This window comes from Myodes glareolus, chromosome 15 (assembly GCF_982192425.1).
Source record: "Myodes glareolus chromosome 15, mMyoGla1.1, whole genome shotgun sequence".
In the NCBI taxonomy this organism is placed as follows: Eukaryota; Metazoa; Chordata; class Mammalia; order Rodentia; family Cricetidae; genus Myodes; species Myodes glareolus.
Genome location: NC_142040.1, coordinates 29,105,977 through 29,126,317, shown reverse-complemented (window position 1 = coordinate 29,126,317; position 20,341 = coordinate 29,105,977). Strand labels below are relative to the sequence as shown.

General features: G+C 46.7%; 1 protein-coding gene across 1 annotated transcript in view; it reads left to right on the top strand.

Annotated features, from left to right (window-relative positions):
- Nucleotides 1-477: 477 nt before the first annotated feature.
- Nucleotides 478-20,341, top strand: part of Pik3r1 (phosphoinositide-3-kinase regulatory subunit 1) — an 85,915-nt gene continuing 66,051 nt past the window's right edge. Inside the window, exons 1-2 of the mRNA XM_048442906.3 lie at nucleotides 478-615; nucleotides 10,563-11,277. Of these exons, the coding sequence (XP_048298863.1) occupies nucleotides 10,944-11,277 (334 nt within the window). The 5' untranslated portion in view covers nucleotides 478-615; nucleotides 10,563-10,943. The remainder of the gene's footprint in view (nucleotides 616-10,562; nucleotides 11,278-20,341) is intronic.

Here is a 20,341-nt window from a genome sequence, read left to right as displayed (position 1 = left end):
CGAAAGACGCAGGGTCTCGAAGATAGCAGGTAGCAAGCCGGGTTCCCAGGAGGCCAGAACTTATCTTCCACCTCCCCCTGGGTCCCCACCTCCATTCCCAGTCGGGCCCGGGAGACGCCCCGCAGACGAACCAGCCCCAAGCGCGCAGAAGTAGAGCTCCGCAGCGGGGACCGCCCGCCGTCCGGTCGCCTGGGACATCCCCGTGCCGGGGGCGGAGGCGAGGGCGGCGGAGGAGGGGATTAGGGGTAGGGGCGGTAGGCACCGAGTACTGTGCCCGGACCCTGTTCGCCCGCCCGGAGACTGGTAGAGGCGGAGGGCGCGGCTCGGGCTCTGGGGGCGGGGTCTCGGGCGCTGATTGGTGTGTGTCTGGGGGCGGGGCGGAGGGGCGGGGCTGGCGCCAGGCGCTGGAGCCGAGGGTGCACGGCAAGGAGTAGCGAGCAGCTGGAGCCGAGTAGGAGGAAGCAGCGGCTACGGCGAGGACGGCTGTACAACCGAAGAGCTTGAACAGCGAAGCGCCGGCGGGTCGCAGCTGGATCGCAGGCGCCTGGGAGCTGGGAGCTTGAGAGGCCGCTGAAGCCCAGGCCAGGCAGAGGAAGGAAGCGAACCGCTCCGGAGGTAGGTGGCGGCGGTGGGTTCCCGTGTGCCCGGGAGGGGGAGGCAGTGCGAACACGCTCGGCCGCTGCTCTTCCTGTCACCGGCAGCCGCTTCTGCTGCGGAGCCACTCGAGGGGAAGCGACCCAGCTGCCAGCCCCCAGTCGCCAGCATCTCTCCGCCGCTGGGAAGCCTTCTCGGGCCAGTGGCTAGCCTGCATGGTCGCGACCACCTCCTGCTGTCGTTTCCTCGGTGCTACCCCGGGCTGGTTTTGCTCGCTACCGGACGCATTCGGTCCGGGAGTTGCCAGCAATCGCCGGCTCCCCTCCTCCTTCGTCACCTCACGCTTCCGAGGGTCCCCTATTGCCCTGCAGCTTCCTGGAACCGGGAGCGCGCGAGGAGAGCGCCTGGATCTCTGTCTTTGCAATAGCGTGACGTCCCCTCCAGGCCCGGCAGCTGCTGCCGGGGTCGCCGGCCAAGCTGGGCCACGGTGGTCCCCGGAGCTCGCCCCCAACCCCCGCCCTCCGAAGTTTGCCGCCCTCCTCTTCCGGGGTGGGGGAAGTGCGCCTCGGGGCGGTCGGTGGCTGGGGCTCTAGCTTGGCGTCTGGCGCCCGCCGGGCTTGGGCAGGTTGCTGGAGGCATAATGAGTGGGATCCTGGCACCGCCCGGAAATCCAGCTTTTCCTAACGCGGGGCAACCCTGGAGGGACCTGCCCAGCAATATGCGGCCGACCCGGGAGAGCCGGCCCCGCGTACAAGCCTAGGCTAAAATATCAGGGGGAATTGTCTGCAAGCCACTTCCTTCCCAAAGGCAGAAACTGCCCGGCAGATCACGAGACAAAGAGAATAGAAACGCTCTGACCAGGCACGCATGTACAGAAATGCATTTTGGTTACCAGCTTTCGCGCACAATAATGCAAGGGTGTGAGCGGAGTGGCAGTGGCATGTTGAATGCTGTGTGCCGGCACTGGATTCAGGGGAATTCTGCTCCTGGCGCTGCTAATACCGGAAAGGTCTCGCTTCCACCGTTAATTCTCGAAGGAGCTGCAGGCTCTGGTTATGTACTGGTGTGAGTTTAGGCTTTATTTAGGGGTTTCATGGTTTTAGGGCTTAAAAATCCCCCCCCCCCTTTCTTTCCCTGTCTTTCCTCTTTGTCAGACAGTGCGAAGTAGGAAAGGATAAAGCAGTTCCGGGTTTTGAATGTAGCATGAGATTGTCATTTTTAGTGAGCTCGAGTTTCAAGTTTTAGGTGGTAGGAGCATTCACAGAGCTGGTTGACCTAGACTCCATGTGGAGCCCTATCTTAATATTTCTTTAGCTCATGGTGTGTTTTGGACACCTTAAAGATAGTAAATTATGAGCAAAAAAAAAAAAAAAAAGCTTGGAGTAGTAGGCAGATGGGGTTATTTTCTGCCACAGATTAGCAGATTAATGGTTTCTAAAGTAGAAATCATTAGGACTTCAGGGCCTTCTGCACAGGTGAGGTGTCCCTGCATCGTTTGTCACTGAACAAGTAACCAGCACCTCATGAGATTTTTTTTTTTGACTGTTACACTCACTGTTTTTGAGAAAAAACGATTGGTTTTTTTTTAAGCATACAAGTTGTTTAAAATTTGGAAAACAACTCTTTTTGCTTATCACAAAGAAAATGATCCCGATTCTTCCTTCACCTTTTATAGTTCAAAGTCAGGTTGAAATAGGAAAGGCGAGTGGGTCGAAGCTCCTGGCTTTGCAGAAGTTCCCTGCAATGCCACCACCGGCCGCCTTCCTCTGTGCGCCTGTTGCAGGCCACACTCCTTTTCCATAGCAATCTGTCCGTTTTTGTGATTTGAAGAAAGTCGGACTTAGCTGATCCTGGCTCTCAAACGGCTGTGGGAGAGTTTGCTTTTAACTTTCATCTTGCCCTGGGACTCGTTCCTAGTTGCATAACAGAGCTCTGCCATGTGCACATTGTTATCTGCTGTTTAATTTGCATTTTTTATGATAGCACTCTGCTTTTTCACATCTGTGATGCACTGTAGCCATGTAAAAAAGTATTTCACTGCCCACTGATCCAATGTGTTGCTTTCTTTAGTTTTTTTTCTTTTCTTTTTTTTTTTTAAATAAAGTTGGTTTGGGGAGACAGCAATAGAACATGTTACAGGAATATGTGTTTTGACTGTTGTTGGTGAGTTTATGCGTCTATCTTTTGGAAATGTTAATTACACCTAAGCTGATAGATTGCTTTTTTAAAAAAAATTGTTAGTGTATATTAATTTTTTTGGAACTTTTCCTTTTTTATTTTCTTTTTGGTTTTTTGGAATGTGGTTTTTCTGTGCAAAGCCCTAGCTGTCCTGGAGCTAGCTCTGTAGACCAGGCTGGCCTTGAATGTGCAGAAATCCACCTGCCTCTGCCTCCCAAGTGTTGGGATTAAAGGTGTGCGCCACCACCGCCTGGCAACTTTTTGGGACATTTTTATACATGCATGTTACACATTTTGGTCGTACTCGCTCCCCCATTACCTTTTCTTGTCCCCTTTCTGCTGTCGTCTGAATGTCTCAGAAGGCTTTGAGTCTTAAGTACAAGTCTATGCAACTCACAAACTTTGTACCCTTAAAGTGTTGACTGTTCCTTTAAACTTTTGCCGTGAACACCATGAGCTTTAAGCTTATGGTGTTGATTGAAATTTCCTTTCTGTCCCCCTTTCTCCTTAGTAGTTCAGGGGAAGTGTTGTAAAAAGCATTCCCTTTGAAAAATTGTCCACATACTTGGTAAAACAGAAACAATTCTGATCCAGCTTTTATTGTGTTTGCATTTTTGATTTGCAAAATGTGTTTTATTGGATAGATAGTGAATGATCCAACTGGTGGGAGGGTGGGGGTTTATATTGTCAGCCAGCTGAGCTTACGTTTGAGTGAGCTTTTACTTTTAACTGTCTCATGAATAAAGTGTACATGAATAAGAACTTAGCCCCTGTCAGGCCATTGTGCCTATTGGGTTGGCCAAGCCCAGAGCCCCTTACATGGTGCAGGGCTTTGCTAGCAAAAGCAGGAAATGAGGCAGCTGATGAAACTTTGAAAAACTAGAAAGTGACCTGTCAATAGAAGGGGTTATCAGGTATGTGTGTGTGTGTGTGTGTGTGTGTGTGTGTGTGTGTATGTACACTCATTATTTTGGAGGCAGTGTTCTAAGTAGTCCAGACTGGCCTTGAACTCTGTCTACACATAGCAGAAGTTGACTTTGAACTCTTGAGCCTTTTACCTCTACCTCCCAAGCCCCTAGGGTTGGTTATAGGTTTGTGCCACCAAACTCAAATTTTTTTACTTTAAAATTAGACAATGTAAATTGTATCATTTTTTTCTTCTTGAAACCTCGGTTGGGGTTAACTTTTAAAGTTCTCATTATTTCTTGTGTTTTTTTAAGCCTTGTTTGTGTCCTCCCTAATGTGATTTTTTTTTTGGTCATGGTTTTGCCAGCATTCTTACTGAAATCACGTGCCTAAAGTAGTGGCAATTAAAGGCCATTTCTTGTACACTAAGGCCAAATGAACTGAAAAGTCGACTGTGTAATTACATATAGTTTGTCTGTTTGGCTTATGCTATCTCCCACCCCCCACCCCAATACCTTCTTCTGGTGAAATGTGGGATGAGTGTACTACAATCTTAACTGCAGGAATAGAAAGGGCCTGTGAAAACATCGTTGGAGATTTTGTTCTGCCGCCATTGTTTTCCTTAAAGTCAATCAAATGTGTAGCCATCAGCACCTGTAGTCAAAATAGTCCTCAGGTTAATGATCACCTGGGAGAGAACTGAAGCCATAGGAACCTGGCAAAGGGTCAGGAGGCCCCACCAGTGGCTGTTGTGAGTCTGCAGAAGCCAGATGCCTTGCCTGGCGGTTCAGCCTTTGCCCCTTGCCTTCATCCTTGGAATGCCTCTGTGGCTCTGAGGATTGGGCTCGTCCCTTGAGGACCCAGCTGCTCTCATTCTCCTGAGCATTGCGTTACCGTGCTCAGATTTTCCTTTCTGAGGGCAGCCTAGGGAGCAGCCATGAAACCCAATTAGACGACAGTGTCATGACTCCCACCTCGTGCCCTGTCACCAAGCAGGCTCATGGCACCATCCCTCCCACGTAACACCCCTCTGACCTCTACTCGGCTGCTTTCCACCTTGGGTTTGGAGAGAGAATTACTTGGGCTAAGTCCACAGGCAGGCTCTATCTGACTCTATTTACAGAAGGGTTTTATTTTAGGTAGCTTCGGGCTTCTTTTAGAACTGCTTGCAGCATTGAAAGGCCGCAGCAAGAGAGAATTCCTGGCACCTGTCTGTTTCTGTTTTAAATCTGCATTGTGTAAATGGCAGTGACATTCAATGCTGATATTGCTAGCAGTCCTTGTCTGCAAGAGCACTACCACCACAGTTGACTGTCACTTCAGGCACGCTATTTCACTCGGCTTTGTTTTCTCATCTGCAAAATGGGGCTGATAATTAAACCACGGCAGTTGTGAGGGTGCATGCAAAACTCCCAGCACTGTGCCTGGCACACAGCGAGCCCCGAGTCAGGGATAATTATATTAAGCTCGTACCCAGAAGCATGGTGCTACGTGCTTTGTGAGTGTAATTGCCTTTAATCCTCATAATGACCTAGTGAGGTATAGGCCTACTTCTTCCACGGCCTCACAGGTGATGAAATGATGAATGAAGGGGGGAGGTTCAACGACTTGCCAATACCTACCTATCTAGGCAGGGATCAGGACAGCCCCTGCTACCTGCAGGGCAGAATTCACCCTTCTTGCCATGAGTTTTAAGGACTCCTATTGTTTCGGTTCTCTCCTCTCCTCTCCTCTCCTCTCCTCTCCTCTCCTCTCCTCTCCTCTCCTCTCCTCTCCTCTCCTCTCCTCTCCTCTCCTCTCCTCTCCTCTCCTCTCCTCTCCTCTCCTCTCCTCTCCTCTCCTCTCCTCTCTACCCCTCCCCTCCCCTCCCCTCCTCCTCCCTCCCTCCCTCCCTCTCTCTCTCTTTCTTTTTTCTCTCTCTCCCTTCCTCTCTCTTTTCTTTCTCTCCCTCCCTCCTTCCCTTCCTTTCTTCTTTCCTTCCTTTCTTGTGTGTGTGTGTGTGTGTGTGTGTGTGTGTTTCACAAGAAGTACTTTAGGGCATCTCCCTTTGGTCATTCCTCCCAGGACCATCGTTTCAGTCCTTCTCTACTATGGTGTTGCAAAGAACCAGGCATATTGGCCTCCTATCTTCTTCTTGGTGGAAGGATCCCTTCTTGGTCACATGGCCCTTCGTCCTACCCCTGTCTCCATCCTGACCCTCTTAGTCTAGAAGGGTTGCTGTGAGTGGGCCAGAGGAGCCCTCTCCTCTCCTCGCCTCTTTTTGGTGGGCTCAGGGACACCCAGTGCTATAACCGCTTTGCAGCCCTGCCTCTTTACTGTGTCACCTGGATGTGTACTCTCTACCCCTAAATGGCTTGCAGGCAGGAACTACAGCCTCCACACCCTACCTACCCACATTAGCTACTCAGCCTGGAGTGTGGCAGCGGGCAGCGCATTCTGCCTAGCTTGTTGCTTTGGAAAGGAATGAAGATATCAGATGCCTGTAACACTGGGATTACATTGAGCCCATCTTTTTCATCCTATTTTAATTGAGGCTCTTCAATCCCATCACTTTATATATAGACTCATGGTCTTTACGAGGCTCTTAGGTCAGTTTAATAGTTAATAACTTCAAGAGTTTTGAAAGACATATTTTCAAGTAACCGTTCTTGTTTCTCAAAAGACTGTAAGTTGAGGTGGGACGGTTCCCCTAGACTCTGAGCTCTGTCACATTAAGGGGGGAGGTTACACATGCAGGTGTAGGCTCCCCACCTTGTCTTGGCTGTAGAGCCCTTTGGTGCTGCCACCTGGTGTCACGCTGCTAATTTCATCACGGGATGGCGATGTATAAATAAATATTGTCTTGGTTTTTTTGTTTATTTGTTTTTAATTTTAAGTGCAGTTTGAGGAGGTCCATTATTTCTGCCTCCCCACTCGCTTTCCCAAATCCTGTCCCTTGTAAAAGGTCACAGAATAAGACAGCAAAACCAGAGGGCTTTTCAGAGTTTGAAAAAAGTTTGAGGGCTTTTCAGTTGTTTGGTTCTTTCTCATTGTGCCTGCAGATTAGAAGGTTAAACTAAAAATAAATAAATAAATAAGTAAAAATAATTTATTTTTAAACCATTGGACATTAAGCAGTCACGGATTTGTAATTGTCAAGCATTAGAAACAATTCTATTTGGGCAAATAAAATAAAAGTTACCCAGTGTGTTAGCAGAGAAAGAAAATTAACTTTGAGTGGGACTGTAGACAGCTATGGAAGGGTTGAGAGACTGGAGCAAAATAATAATAATTCCCATAAGGCAGTTACATATGAGCTTGTATAAGAATAAGTTATTTTTCAACTTACAGAATTCCTTTATGCTCCTTTCGGGGGGGGGGGGATACAATATCCTAGCCTAGCTTACAGTTTACAGCATAAACTTGCCCGGGGTATCTGAAAGTACTACTTTGTTGACAGTGACTGGGGTCCACAAATAGAGTGAATCTGGGTGGGAAGAGCTCGCCGGGCAGGTGTTTGTAGTCGAAGAGAGCGGGAGGCAGAATTCGGTGAAAGTGAGAAATAGCTGTGATGTCCAAGCTCCAAACTGATCTCAGGAGGGCGACACGGGCACTTCCCATGCTTCAGGCTGCTGGGCACTGCAGTCCTGGGGGCAAGGCAAGGGAGAGCTTGCCAGTCCTTGTGACTCTGGATTGAGGCTTTGCTTATCTCCCCAGGGAGGAGCCAAGGTTTTAGAAACTGTGCAATACGAGGCCCAGGGCAGACAGGCCAAGAGGAATACAGGTGGCAGGAGCTTCCTTTGCAGGACGAAGAAGGGCAGGTTTCCAGAAGTGGGCAGTCGTCCAGAAGTGATGGACTCGGGATTCTTTTATTCACTATTTTATGGACTTCGTAGGCAAGGATGTCTTTTAATAAAGTCGTTTTGGCGGACATTGGCATAGCTGAGGTGGAAATAAGTTATGGTGGTCTTAAAAGCGGGGGCTCCACACGTTGATTGGATCTGTATTTAGGTTCTACATCTGGTGCTGAGTGCAGTCACGCCTGAGATGCTAAACTTCCTCCGCTTGTCAAGTGAGAATATCTAGAGTACCCTGGTTACTGTGGGGATGGAATGGGTTAAGGGAGGCACAGCTCCCGGTAGGTACCACGTTATGCTGATTGCGATAACCCTGCCTCATTTAAATGGGTATGACAGGCCAGAGAAGTGTACCGAGTGCCCTCAGAGAGGGCTGCTTGCCTTCTCCGCCGGGCCAAGGTCTCTCTCTGAACCTTGTCACCACACGACCAGGTCCCCACCCAAGTGAATGACTTGTGTGCTCACCCTCTTTTTACAACATTGCTTTTAGACTGCTTCCCTGACACCCAACCTTAACTGTCTGCATTGATCATCCTGGCCTTGTTCTCCTTGCCATCCCCAGTCACATTCAACTCGCAGCGCGTGAGCCATAAGAGATCTGGGGTTCCTGGATCAGAGTGAAACCCGGGGTTCTGCAGAGCTTTAAAGATTCTCTTGCCAATGGCAAGGAGAGAGCTTTGGCCCAAGCTTAGAGGTCTCCGCCTACAGAGTGGGGATTGCTTCTCAAGAATCTTGCCTCCAACAGTTATCAGACTCCTCCCAGAGTCTCACCCGCTTCTGTGGACTTAGCCCCAGGCACAATCAAGAGGCTCTCAGAGTCAGAAAGCCCTGGAAAGGCAGGGAACAATTTCTGAGTCGCTGGCGTGGAACATGCCTAACTATGTCGTTGTGCTGTGTGCTAGGGGCTTGTCTCATGGTGGCTGGGGGCTGGAGGCATTGCATTTCCTGGTCTACTGAGAATCCCACCAAGCTGGTCCTCTGGGTGGTTGCAATTGAGGACCTGCAAGGCACCAGCTGGCAGAGAGATCGGCCCTGGCTACTGACTTAGGACTTTCCCCTCCCCCACTAAAAGACATACATTGCCAGGAAAAGCTAACAAAAATTTCAGGGCAGATTTGAAGGAATTAAATTATTCTTAGGCATATTGCCTGGTTTCCAAGCTTTTAGGGATATGTAAATTTTCATGTTCTTTGGAGTTCTGTGTCTCTTTTGTACAGAGCACATTAGTACAAAAAAAAAATGAGATTTGCTAGTTCTACATTTTTGTGTGAATTTATGCAATGAATATTTAATTTGATTCTGGATCTTTCAGAAGGAGAGGGTTTCTTCAAACGTAATCTAGCTTATTTTTCTCCTACGCTCCACTGGCCGCATTAATTTTTTTCCCCCTCTGATGCCTGAAATGCAAAGTAGAGCGCTATCCCAAATTAATATTCTTGCTACACAAAGATTTCCAGTGTTTGTTTTCACTTCCTTTTAATATGCAGCCCTCCTTAGAGTGTTATTGTATAAAGCTAAGAGGCTTTAGCCATGTGAAGTTGAATGCTTTACACTTCTGAATGCCAACATAACAATTAATCTGTGATTAGATTCTGCACCTTAAGACGCCTGCAACACTCAGCGGCTAGTGTTTCTGTCTTCCAAACTTAGGAAAGTCTCTTTGATTTGACACAGGCCCGTGTGGCTGTGTTTGTATCGCTTTATTGTACAGGTTGGTGAACCGAATACCTTTAGCTTGAATTTAGTCTCTGCAGAAAAGGTAGCATTGATCAGGAAATGGGGTGCAGCGTGGATCTACGATGCCTGCTGTCCTACGAGCCATCCATCCAGGATGACTAAAGCTCTCCCGGGTTGCTCTGCCCCCACTATGCTTGGCAATCGAAAGACAATGTTTGTCATTACCCTGGCCTCCGCCAAGCCTGTTTTACATAGTACTTCCGCAGCAGCAGCAGCAGCAGCAGCATGGCTACTTCCTTTCCTATCTTAACTCCTTAAGATCTAGCGGCTATCCTCATTACTGGCCTGCAAGCTGGCATCCCAGAAAGTCGGTGATGGTTCCCGCCCCACCATCAGCTTGCTTACTTAATCAGCTCTACTTAAATCGCCTCTGATGTCCTCCTGATTTCATCCGGAGTTTTCGGCTGGTCACTAGTACTTCTGCAGTGGCTGTCTCTATTCCCTGAGCCTAGCAGGTCTCTTGGCTCTCCTTTGCCTAATATTGCTACGGAATTAATTCTCAGCAGCACGGGGTCAAGCACTTGCTCCCCCTTGCTTCTGCCAGTGAGCCTTGTCCACCTTCCACACATTTTCTCGGAATATTGTGTACCACTTCAGTCTGCACCTTTACAGGCCCGCTGCTGCCTGTCTGTCTCTGTCCTCCCTTTCTCAGCAGCCCTCGCTTCCATTCTTTCCCTGTGCCAGTCCCTCCCGGGCATCGAGGCCAGACTGGGATTCCTTCAGTACAGGCTTCGTCCCATGTCTGCTTCCCCGCATCGCTGTGCAGTGTGCACTGTCAAGGACTGACTTAGGCTGGTTGTCCGTGTGCATTTCAAATGGCCCGACTGCCTTTCCAACCCAGGTTCACTGTTCCCTCTCTGTCTTCTGATGGCTGAGACTGCCTTTGCATCTTTCTGTGCTATGACATTTGCTCGGTCTGTCTGTAGCCAGGAGCATGCCTCACATTCCATTCTGGCTGCAGATTCCTGCAGCGTGGTCTCTCTCTCTCACTCGAACCCCGTGGAGTTTCACGTCAGCATCTATTATGGCATTTACCTAATGTTTTGGTTCCTTGTGTACTGGTCTTATCTCCAGAACATTGCCACGTGCTACCCCGCTCCGGCTCATTCTCCTGTCCCGCCCAGTGTTCTTAGAAGGCAGGGCCTGTCTTGCTAATCTTGGTGGTGTCTACTGTGTCAAGCAGTAGCACACTGGCCCGTGTATGTCGCCTGCCAGAGTGATTAAGTACTTGTTGAATGGAAGTCGAAATTCAAATCCCCACAGATGGCAAAGTGTGATGTTCATTCATAAGTCTTGTTTCTGCTTTGCTAGGTGAAGCTGAGAGGGGAGTGTGGCAGTAAAACCAGACGACAGATGGACAGTGTGACAAGAACGTCAGAGAGGATCGGGCCTCGCCGCGAGAGTCAGCCTGGAGTCGAGGTGTTGACAGGCCGCTGAGAAGGACACCAGGGCGGACTGCGGCATGCCGAGGGAGTAGAGCCTTGTCTTCAGTCACACCATTGATGGAGGACAGATGGACAGCCGGACGGCCAGTCACCTCTCTTAAGCCTTTGGATAGTGGTCCTTCGTCCTCGGCTGGCCACCCCTTAGGGGTTTTAGCCCATTCTGTGAACTCGCTTTCCCTCAAAACGTAAACTCAAGACTGCGGTGTACAAGCTGACTCCTCTGTTGCCCGGTGACAGAGCTGCAGACATGAGCGCCGAAGGGTACCAGTACCGAGCGCTGTACGACTACAAGAAGGAGAGGGAGGAGGACATCGACCTGCACTTGGGGGACATACTGACCGTGAATAAAGGCTCCTTAGTGGCTCTTGGATTCAGTGATGGCCAGGAAGCGCGGCCTGAAGACATCGGCTGGTTAAATGGCTACAATGAAACCACCGGGGAAAGGGGAGACTTTCCGGGAACTTACGTTGAATATATTGGAAGGAAAAGGATTTCACCACCCACTCCCAAGCCCCGCCCCCCTAGGCCTCTTCCGGTCGCCCCAGGTTCTTCAAAAACTGAAGCAGACACTGAGCAACCAGGTCAGCATGACGAGTATTCGGTTATTTTTTAACAACCTTTTGTTTTTAGTTTTTTTTGTTTCTTTTTCTTTTTCTTTTTCTTTTTTACATTTTTTAAATGGTAGAATCTTAGATTTGAGCTGGGACATCAAGCTCTGAGCAGAAGCCATCTTGGCAATTTGACATGAACTGATATGTGGTATATAAAAGTTTGGGCGATCATGACATGGCTAGAAGTTTGCTTTTGTGTGGTTGGGCGCTTGTATAAATTGGGACATGGTGTCTGAGAGCCTGTTTAGTGAGTACCATTAAACACTATTATTATAGTGGCCATTGACTTAACGCAGGCCTCCTATTTTTATGGTTGTTATTGCTTTGGGAAAGCGAAGGGTAAGTTTAGTCTAAGCATATTTAATATTAATGTGGTTTGCATGGAAAAATGTCGAGTCTTGTAGTGACCACAGAACTCAGCAGAGAAGAAACCATTGTTTTTCTAACCTAGAATCTGCCCCTGGGTTTCCTCTCGAGGCTTGGGGTTGGCATAAAAGGAAAGGGGCTTCTGTTCCCACGAGGGCTGTGCCATTGTGGCAGGAGTGCCAGTCATCTGAGTGGCCCCAGTGAGGAGAAACTCAGGCTCACTGGGTACTTCTCTCTAATGGAGGCTACCTCCATTCAAAATGCACGTGCTGGAGATGGCCTGGCCTTGGGCCTGGACACAGCTGTTCCTGGGTAGATTTTCTTTTTCTTTTTTCTTTTCAGTTTCTCACTGAGATGAGCTTCACGTTCAGTGTTGGTGCCGTCTGTTTTGTTAGATACTGTTTCTCACTAGTCAATCTTGGGCCCCTTTCAGGGGAGGGGGTAGCAGGAGTGGTGTAGTCTTTCTCCCCACCCCCAGAGACTCAGGAAGGAATAACCAGGTTGGCTAGACAGATGAAGCTGCTGAGCTGTGGGTCCATACTGAGCAGCGCTGGACGGGGCCTGCACGGGAGGCGTCTGGAAGGGTTTCGAATCAGGTGAAGGAGCGCAGGAGAAGAAAGAGGCAGGTTTCAGGGTGAGAGCTGCCTTTAGGCGCTGGGCAACAGGGTGGAAAATGTGACAGAGGGCAGATCTGAGATAGCCCCGAAGGGCTGGCCGCTCTTTTGGCCTCCCTCATTGGACTCCAAAGGGTTACTTGTTCTGAGAATGTTATACTATAGTTTTAAAACTATACTAAGTTAAAAAAGCATTCTTTTTCAATCAAACCAGAAATTCTTGAACTGTGCATGTGTTCCGGGCACAGACAGTTTTTTAAGTGCTGTGTCTCTTCCATATTTGGTTTAGCAGACAGAAGATTTACAAGTCGTTGGTTTTCTCTCCATCAAATAACAGCTTTCTGACCTGACTTCTCTTTGCCATTGTTGTTTGAAAGATTTGCTTATTTTCACTTTATGTCGCGTGTGTGTGTCAGACTGTGTATCTATGTACACCACAGGCATGCAGGTGCTCACAGAAGTCAATAGAGGGCATCAGATCCCCGAAACTGGAGTTACATGGTGTCATAAGGTACCATGCGGGTGTTGGGAAATTACACACAAGTCTTCTGGAAGAGCAGACAGGCCTGTTAGTCGCTTAGCTCTCTCTCTCTCTGTTCCCCCGACTTCTTCTTTTTTTTTTTTTCATAAGTTAGAAACAGCTAAGTAGGTTCATTTAAGAAGAAAAATGACCTCGTTGCACCCCAAATACAAAGAGCTACAGAACCATAAACAAAAGCTCAGCTGAGTTCGAGATGACTCATAAGGCGGAGGTGAGGGTGCCAGGTCATAATTACTGGCGAGAAGACTCTGTGAAAATAGCTTCCAGACAAACGTATATTCGATAACTTACCTGGTATAAGTTTATTCGACTGTCATAATGCAGTCAAGGGATAAGACCTACAGGAAAAATGACCCTCTTTTCTGTAAGGCGCTGCACTATCATGCTTTCGTTTTCTGGTGAGCATGGAGATTTTTAACAGCCCTTTCATTTTTCTCTCTGATATGTGGAAAAAGAGAAAAATGAAAAATTATAGTAGGATGCAAGAAGAGGCCCGTCGTGATGGACGTGGAAATATTAGGAAGAATGGGCCTGAACGTAAGTGGGAAAATTGGAATAACTGGAAGGTTGGGAGGACAGTGGAAGGAGCGGGTCACCAGGAGGGCGTTGTACTAAATGTTCATTCGCTACTCTAGGAACGTTAGCCTCACAGTCTCATTTAAATATGATTCATGTGACGTGGGAGGTCAGCAGCTCCCGGGTTGGTACCGCTGCAGCTTTCTTTTGCCCAAGAAATATTCATTTCCAAAGATTCTGTAGTGGAAAATTGTGTGACGGCGAGAAAAGGAGCGCTCTTCTCTTTCTCTTCGTTTTTCCTCTTATGTAACAGACGTCCTCAGTCTTGTCGTTCTTCTGTGCACTCTCTCCATCTCATGTGGCTTCTTTTGGATTCCCTGCTTTCTTTCTCTCACTTATAAGGCCCCCCCTTCAAGCCTAAGTACTGGGTGTCATTCTCTCCTCTGGGCACCTGGACCCCAGATGCCATTGATGGGTGGTGATGTAGACAAAGGAAGCTTGGACCAGCGTGCATCTTATCCTGGTTGCTTTAGGCCTGTTGATTCTTCACAACCCTGGGCATCCCCTTTTCTCTTCCTCATGTTTGAGAGGAGGTCCTGACCTCCTAGGCTTCAGGCATCCTCCCTCTCTACCTCCTAAGTACCTGAGACTACAGTTGTATACCCACTGCTCCTGGCTCACCGGTCTGCATTTCAAAGACTTTCAACTCTGGCCCAGAGTAGACTCCTTTTGAGCTGTTCCTCCCTAGGCAGTAGAATCTACCTTTCTTTTGCCTTGTAGTGCATGCATTTCAAAAGAAGACGAGGATATTTAGTTGTGGGGTTGAAGAAATAGGTCTTTTCATGTGGACAAGCAGGCCCAGGTATGTAGCTAAGCTACTGAGTGCCAGGTACAAAGTGAACACTCGGTAAATGCGGACAACAAAACCCAGCCTAGATGTACATCTGAGCGAGATGTCCCTTCTGCCAATACGGTTGGCACACAGTTGTTTGAGACACCCTGGCCTGTGCAATGAATGAGTTTATTTCTCCAACCATCTTGGACTGAGGGCATCACATTCATTCGGTAAACACAGATGGGGCTCCTTGTTTGTGCTAGAAAGCAGAGCAGCTGAGGAAATGAAGACAACTTCCGGGTCCCTCCCCTCCTGGCTGCGCTGCCCTCTCAGCTCCAGCAGTCCTTTCCTAGGTCCCTCATCTGCTGACCCCCTCCGCTTCTCACGGAAGCTGGCCCCGCTGCCCCCTGCCCCTCTGCTCTTTCATGGGGAGCTCAAAGAGAAGTGGTCCTGATCCGCTGTGATCCGGCTGTGCAGCACAGTGCACCAGTGTCTCGTCCAGTGATGAAACCCCATGCTGGGGCCTGATCCACCAGCTGCAACACATGTATGTGTGTCAAGTGTAGGTGCACAGGCCGAGTAGCTCAGCCTGCTTCTGGCCTCCGTGCCTTATTTGCCCTTTCTTCAGTCACCTCCCAGGTACCCTGTCGCTTTATAGCACTGCCTATTGTGCCCCCAGAATGCTTATCTTCTGCCCCAGCCCTTGGGACAGATCGTCCTGCCTCTGGAAAAAAAAGTGGGGGAAGCTGATAGGGAGCAGAAGGTGTGTCTTATCAGCAGGTGACCTGGGACACAGATTTTGTATTATTTGCTGTGCCCTCCCCCTTTATGGCTCTCTCTTGGCATGAGGGTTGCCGGTATCAATATGAGGTTCATGTTTTATTTCACCTTCCTCTAACCTAGCGTCCCACTTGAGCTTCTTCAGGGACGACCTTTGTTTTGGTTTGTTGGCGTATGCAACCTGTATGTTTTACACTGAGGCACACAGCCACGATCTGGCCCCTCTGCCTGAGCTGTTGGGTAAAGGCATTCTGTCTGACACGCAAGCTGACTTTGTTGGGGACTCATGCTTCCTCTCCAATACAAGGAAGTGACTCAACTGTGGGTGAGGATTTAGGGATGGGAAACACAAGTACATTCTTCTCGTGAGGAAATTGTCTGCCGCGCTGTTTAGCAACTTGAACACATACTTTGCAGTCTTCCAGGTGAAGGCAGACATTGGCTGGATACTTCGTCTTGTGAGCTTCTGGCCAAGACAGTTGTGTAAATCCATAAAATCTGCCAACTTGAGGGGCCCCTTGGGCACCCGAGTTTACATAAACCTCAGGCTAGCCCCGTGCACCCATGACCCCGGGGTCTCCCGACAGCAGGTCCTAGCTGGCTTCACAATATAAAACAAAAGGCAGACATGTGCTTGACATGTTTGACATTTTGATCAAAATCTTTTCTAAATATGAAAAGAAAAGAGCCTGCATTCTGTTTTCATGGTTCCCTGGGCATGTTATCTTGATGTTTTTCACACCCGGGCCTCTGAGTGTCCCTCCGTGCCTGTTCCTCCTTGTCCGAAAGCAAGGCTGCAATAAATCACATAAATCAACTCTGCACTACCCAGAGGTCACAGAAAAGAGAGACCTGATACCAGATTACACACGTTAGTGGGGTGCCATGTTCTAAATGAATGATTCTCTGCAGGTGACGACAGACAGGAAGGCCCGTTTCAGAAGAGGTATTTTTTTTTTCTTTTTCTTTTTTTAACTTTGTCCACCTTCTTTCCTCCTCTCAAGTACGGCATCACCAGGAAACTGGAGGACTGTCTCGGGCATCTAACTTTGGGTGGTGGTCCCTCCCTTGTTCTGTGTTCTGTATCCATGGTACTCCGCAGAGAAAGCAGGACAAGGCACAGGACCTCTGCTGAGAGGGCCCTTGAGCCTCCCTTCTTTTCTGCTTCCGGTTAGCCAGAAAAAGCTTGAATGTTTGCCTTCTCTGTTTTCCTAGGAAATGGAATATACATCTTAAAAGATCATCAGTGTAATTGATTAAACACAAATATTTATTTATTTTGATTGTTGTTGTCATTTTACCGGTCATGATGATAGTACTGAGAATCAAACCCAGGACCTCATGTATGCGAGGCAAGTACTACGTACCTAGCTCATATCTGTACTTCTTTTCGTTTTTGTTTTTTTGTTTGTTTGTTTGTTTTGTTTTGTTTTTGAGCTACAGTCTCACCATGTAACTGACTGGCCTGGAACTTGCTATATAGAGCAGGCTGGCCGTGAAGTCATAGAAATCTGCCTTCATCTGTCTTTGGAGTGCCGTGATTAAAACATCTATCATCATTCCTGGTTACAAATGTAATTCTTAATTTTGATAAAATAAGATGACCCTAACCACTTTGGTGATCACAGAGTTTATTACTTATAAATTATTACATATTATGATCTAGCCCTCCCTTCCTTGAGAATATAAACACATAATTAACAATTAATATTCTTGTCTATAAATTCTTGATTCGTTACAATACTTTTTCTGTTAGCTTAAAATGTGACCACCCCTCCCCCCCAGCCTTCTCCCCTGCCTCCTCCCCCGGAAATAATTGCAAGGAAGGAGAGGCATATTCATACCCCTTTGTAAAGGAAAACCAGAAGAAGAGACATACTCTCCCTTTCCCCCCTTTCCCAGGAGGCCTCAGTTCCTCTTCTGACACACTAGTTAGGAACTGACCGGCAGAGCAAAGAGCAGCTGAGTCAAGGATGCCCTGGGCATTCCCAGCCTGGAGGAAGGACACACCTCCTTCCCCTGGGTATTACTCACAGGGTCAGGCTGGAGTAGAGCCGCAGTGGCAATAAAGTTACATGCCTGGATAACAGGACCCATACCCTTCAGAATCAACAGCCGTGGCAGGCGGCTTAGGTTCGTTCTTAGCAGACTTATTTCTCTTTCTGGCGTTCTGTATGTATTTACGTGGGCAAGGTGTGGTGACCTTGAACTTCCCTGGAGGTAGACTTACAGATTGTTGTGAACTGCCTGACTTGGATCCTGGCGGTCAAGTTCCTGTCCTCTGAAAGAGCATACCTGCTCTTAACCACTGAGCCATTTCTCCAGGCCCCACAATTTTTTTTCCTTAAGTGAAATGCAGTAGGTCCCTCCAAACCCTGGTTTTGCTTCTCTTGGCTACCTGAGGTCAACTGGGGGCTGAAAACATCACTATACAACCAGACATTTTGAGTGAGAAAGGGGCAGTGATCATATTTATTTGACTTTTTACTGCAGTATATTGCTATAATTACTGTAGTTTTTATTAGTGCTTTATACATTATACTCTTATAGGTGTGTATGTGGAGGAAGAAAATGGTTTAAATAAAGAGATTGGTACCATTTGTGTATTTAGGTGCCCACTGAGGGTCTTGGAACTCCTGTATTCCTCATGTGCTATGTTAAATTTCTGGGCTTGGCATTTTTTTGGTTAGGTGTGTGCATATATGTGTGTGTGTTTGCAAAGTGTGAGAAGGGCCACAGACCTTACCCGCTCAGTGTGGATGAAGCCCTTCCACTTTGATTCAAACAAGCTATTTAAGTCAGAAGGAGTCTATTTTCTTCATTAAGGACTGAATTAATGTTAATGGCCCAAGTTTTCGCTGTCATAAAGGTAAAACCCCATAAACTACAAGTATTCTCTCTTTAATTGTCACTAGGGTTTTTTTGATAAGTTTGAGGTCTAGTGTGGTTTCTAGGCGGATGTGTGTATCTTTGTCCAAAAAGGGATTAGTAAACATGTCTTCAGTACAGTTGGATCTGAGAAAATAAACATTAGGAAAATTTGAAAGTCAACAACAAATGGTGCCGTACATCTGCTAAGTTGCATCCCACAAGGAAAAAATTTTGTACCTGTGGGAAATGCACATGCCAAGTGTGTCGTCATTTGCATATTCATAGTTGAGTTCGTAACGAACAAACAGAAAGTAATGTTCACAGTGCAGCTGGCTGTTGCTTATATGTGGATGCTTGTTGCTAACAGATTGCCACAAGAAAGGATGTGAAATGAACTTGATAGCACTGGCAAGACAAGGAGCAGGATGTCTCGGTAGACTGTCCTTAGTGCTTCCATGTCTTCGTTTAACTTAAAGCATTTAATATCATAGCAATCTTTAGATTTTTAATAAATCCACATAGAGACCAACAAGATGAAGGTAGAAATTGCTTTTATTTCGGTAACTTGATTGCAATTGCTCTCTTTTACAAAATAGTGTCAGACCACTTTCTTTATCATTATTTATACAAAAGTATCCTTAGTTCCCCTTATTCTAGTGCCGTGGCAGTAGAAACTTTGTTAACAGTCTTGTAACTAAAAGCCAAATACAGTGTACACTGTTCAAATACAACTTTGTGGTGGAGAGGGAAACCTGTGGTGGCAGGACTTTCTATTTAATGATGTGTGCAGAACTTTTTCCCAGTGGCCCTCTGCCACTCCAGCTGCCTGGACGGCATTTTTGGGAAGTCCTTTTCTGGACTATTTCTTTCATGGAGGGGTTGACAATCTATTTATTGTCATATGTCTTATCTGTTCTCAGCTAGTGGCATGCGTTACATGGGCTTAGATTATTCTGACTGTCAGCTTGATGCATCTTGAAGTTGGTGTAGAAGATTATCTGTAATTTGTTGATTAAATTTGACATCTAGGGCAGGAAAGGATATCGGCATACTTGAAATATCATTTTTTTATGATGTGCTCTTTGGATCAGAAACTCTGCTTCACTCCCTAAATATTCCTTAACCACTTTAAGACCAGCACACGCTAACTGTAAAATGAAAAGTTCATACTGACTCTTCTGAGATGAAGCTATGGTTTTTACTTCAACCTCTCAATTTCTACTACTCAGAATTGTTGGAGAACTAACTCCCGCACACCCTAAGGATAAGTTCTTTCACCAGTAGTACCCCAGTAATACTACCCTGAACCCCTGGATGCGGGACAAATAGAGAGTTTATGTGGAGGAGTGACGTAGGGTAGCTGGGTAGAAGACGTGCCCACAGGACCTCATCCCGAGATCTGCTCAGAAACTTTTCTGGGGTTATATGAATTATTGCTAATGAAGTGTCCATTTGGTACTTTCTTGCCAATATCTATGATCCATGATCTTAAGACATATATCACCAGTGTATAGCGATTTCTGTACTTTTATTGGTGGATACTTGGCAGTTGACCTCCCTATTGGCTCATGACTCTTCAAGGTTTATGGACAGGAACAAATTAAACGGTGTCTGTGGAATGCTGTCTAATCCTGTGCTGCCTCTGGATTCATGTTGTCCTTCGGGATTTGTTTAATGGATATTAGAACTAAATTCTCCAGGATCAGTAAAGGATAGTGCTGTGTATAGATTACGAAACTTTGCTTATGTAGACTTCGCATCTTTAGAAGAATTTGCATATTATTAGGCATGACCCTGCCCTGGTACTAGTGACAGTCTTGTGTGATCATCATCTTGGTCCAGCTTTCTCTTCGATAGGAAAACACCTAATACTGGTCTCAACACATAGGGTCAGTGGCCCAGCAAAAAGATGCTATCTTAGCTTCCGCCTTGTTCTACCTGTTTTGATAAAATGCAATTTTCAAAATTACTTAAAGGTGCTGAGAAGTCAATGTTTAGTGATATTAGGTAATTTCCTCCAATGTTATAAACTATTGTGACTGCGTTGAATGCTATTGGCTTTAATTTTACCTTATTTCTAAGAAATGAATTTATCTTTTTGTTTTCTGGTGCTGGGACTTGAACTCAGAGCCTTGTGGATGCTAAGCAAGCACTCTAACACTGTGCTACACCCCAGTCTTTTGATGTATATTTTAATTCAGCTTAAGAATGTTGTTTCTTCACTAAAAAATTCATTTGACTATTTTCTATTTCTCGCTTATTTCTATCCTAACTATAGACACATAGTTGGTTATGATGGTGTCATTGTTAAACTTGGTATGTATGATTGTTTATAGTTTTTATAATAACATCTTAACTTTACATATTAATTTGTATATTATATATAATTTTAAAGCTTTCTCTGTCAATATTGGGTATGTTGGTGTCATTGTCAAAGAGTTATGCATGATTAACTATAGTTTTTATATATAACATTTAAAAACTTTACATATTTAATTTGTATATTATGTA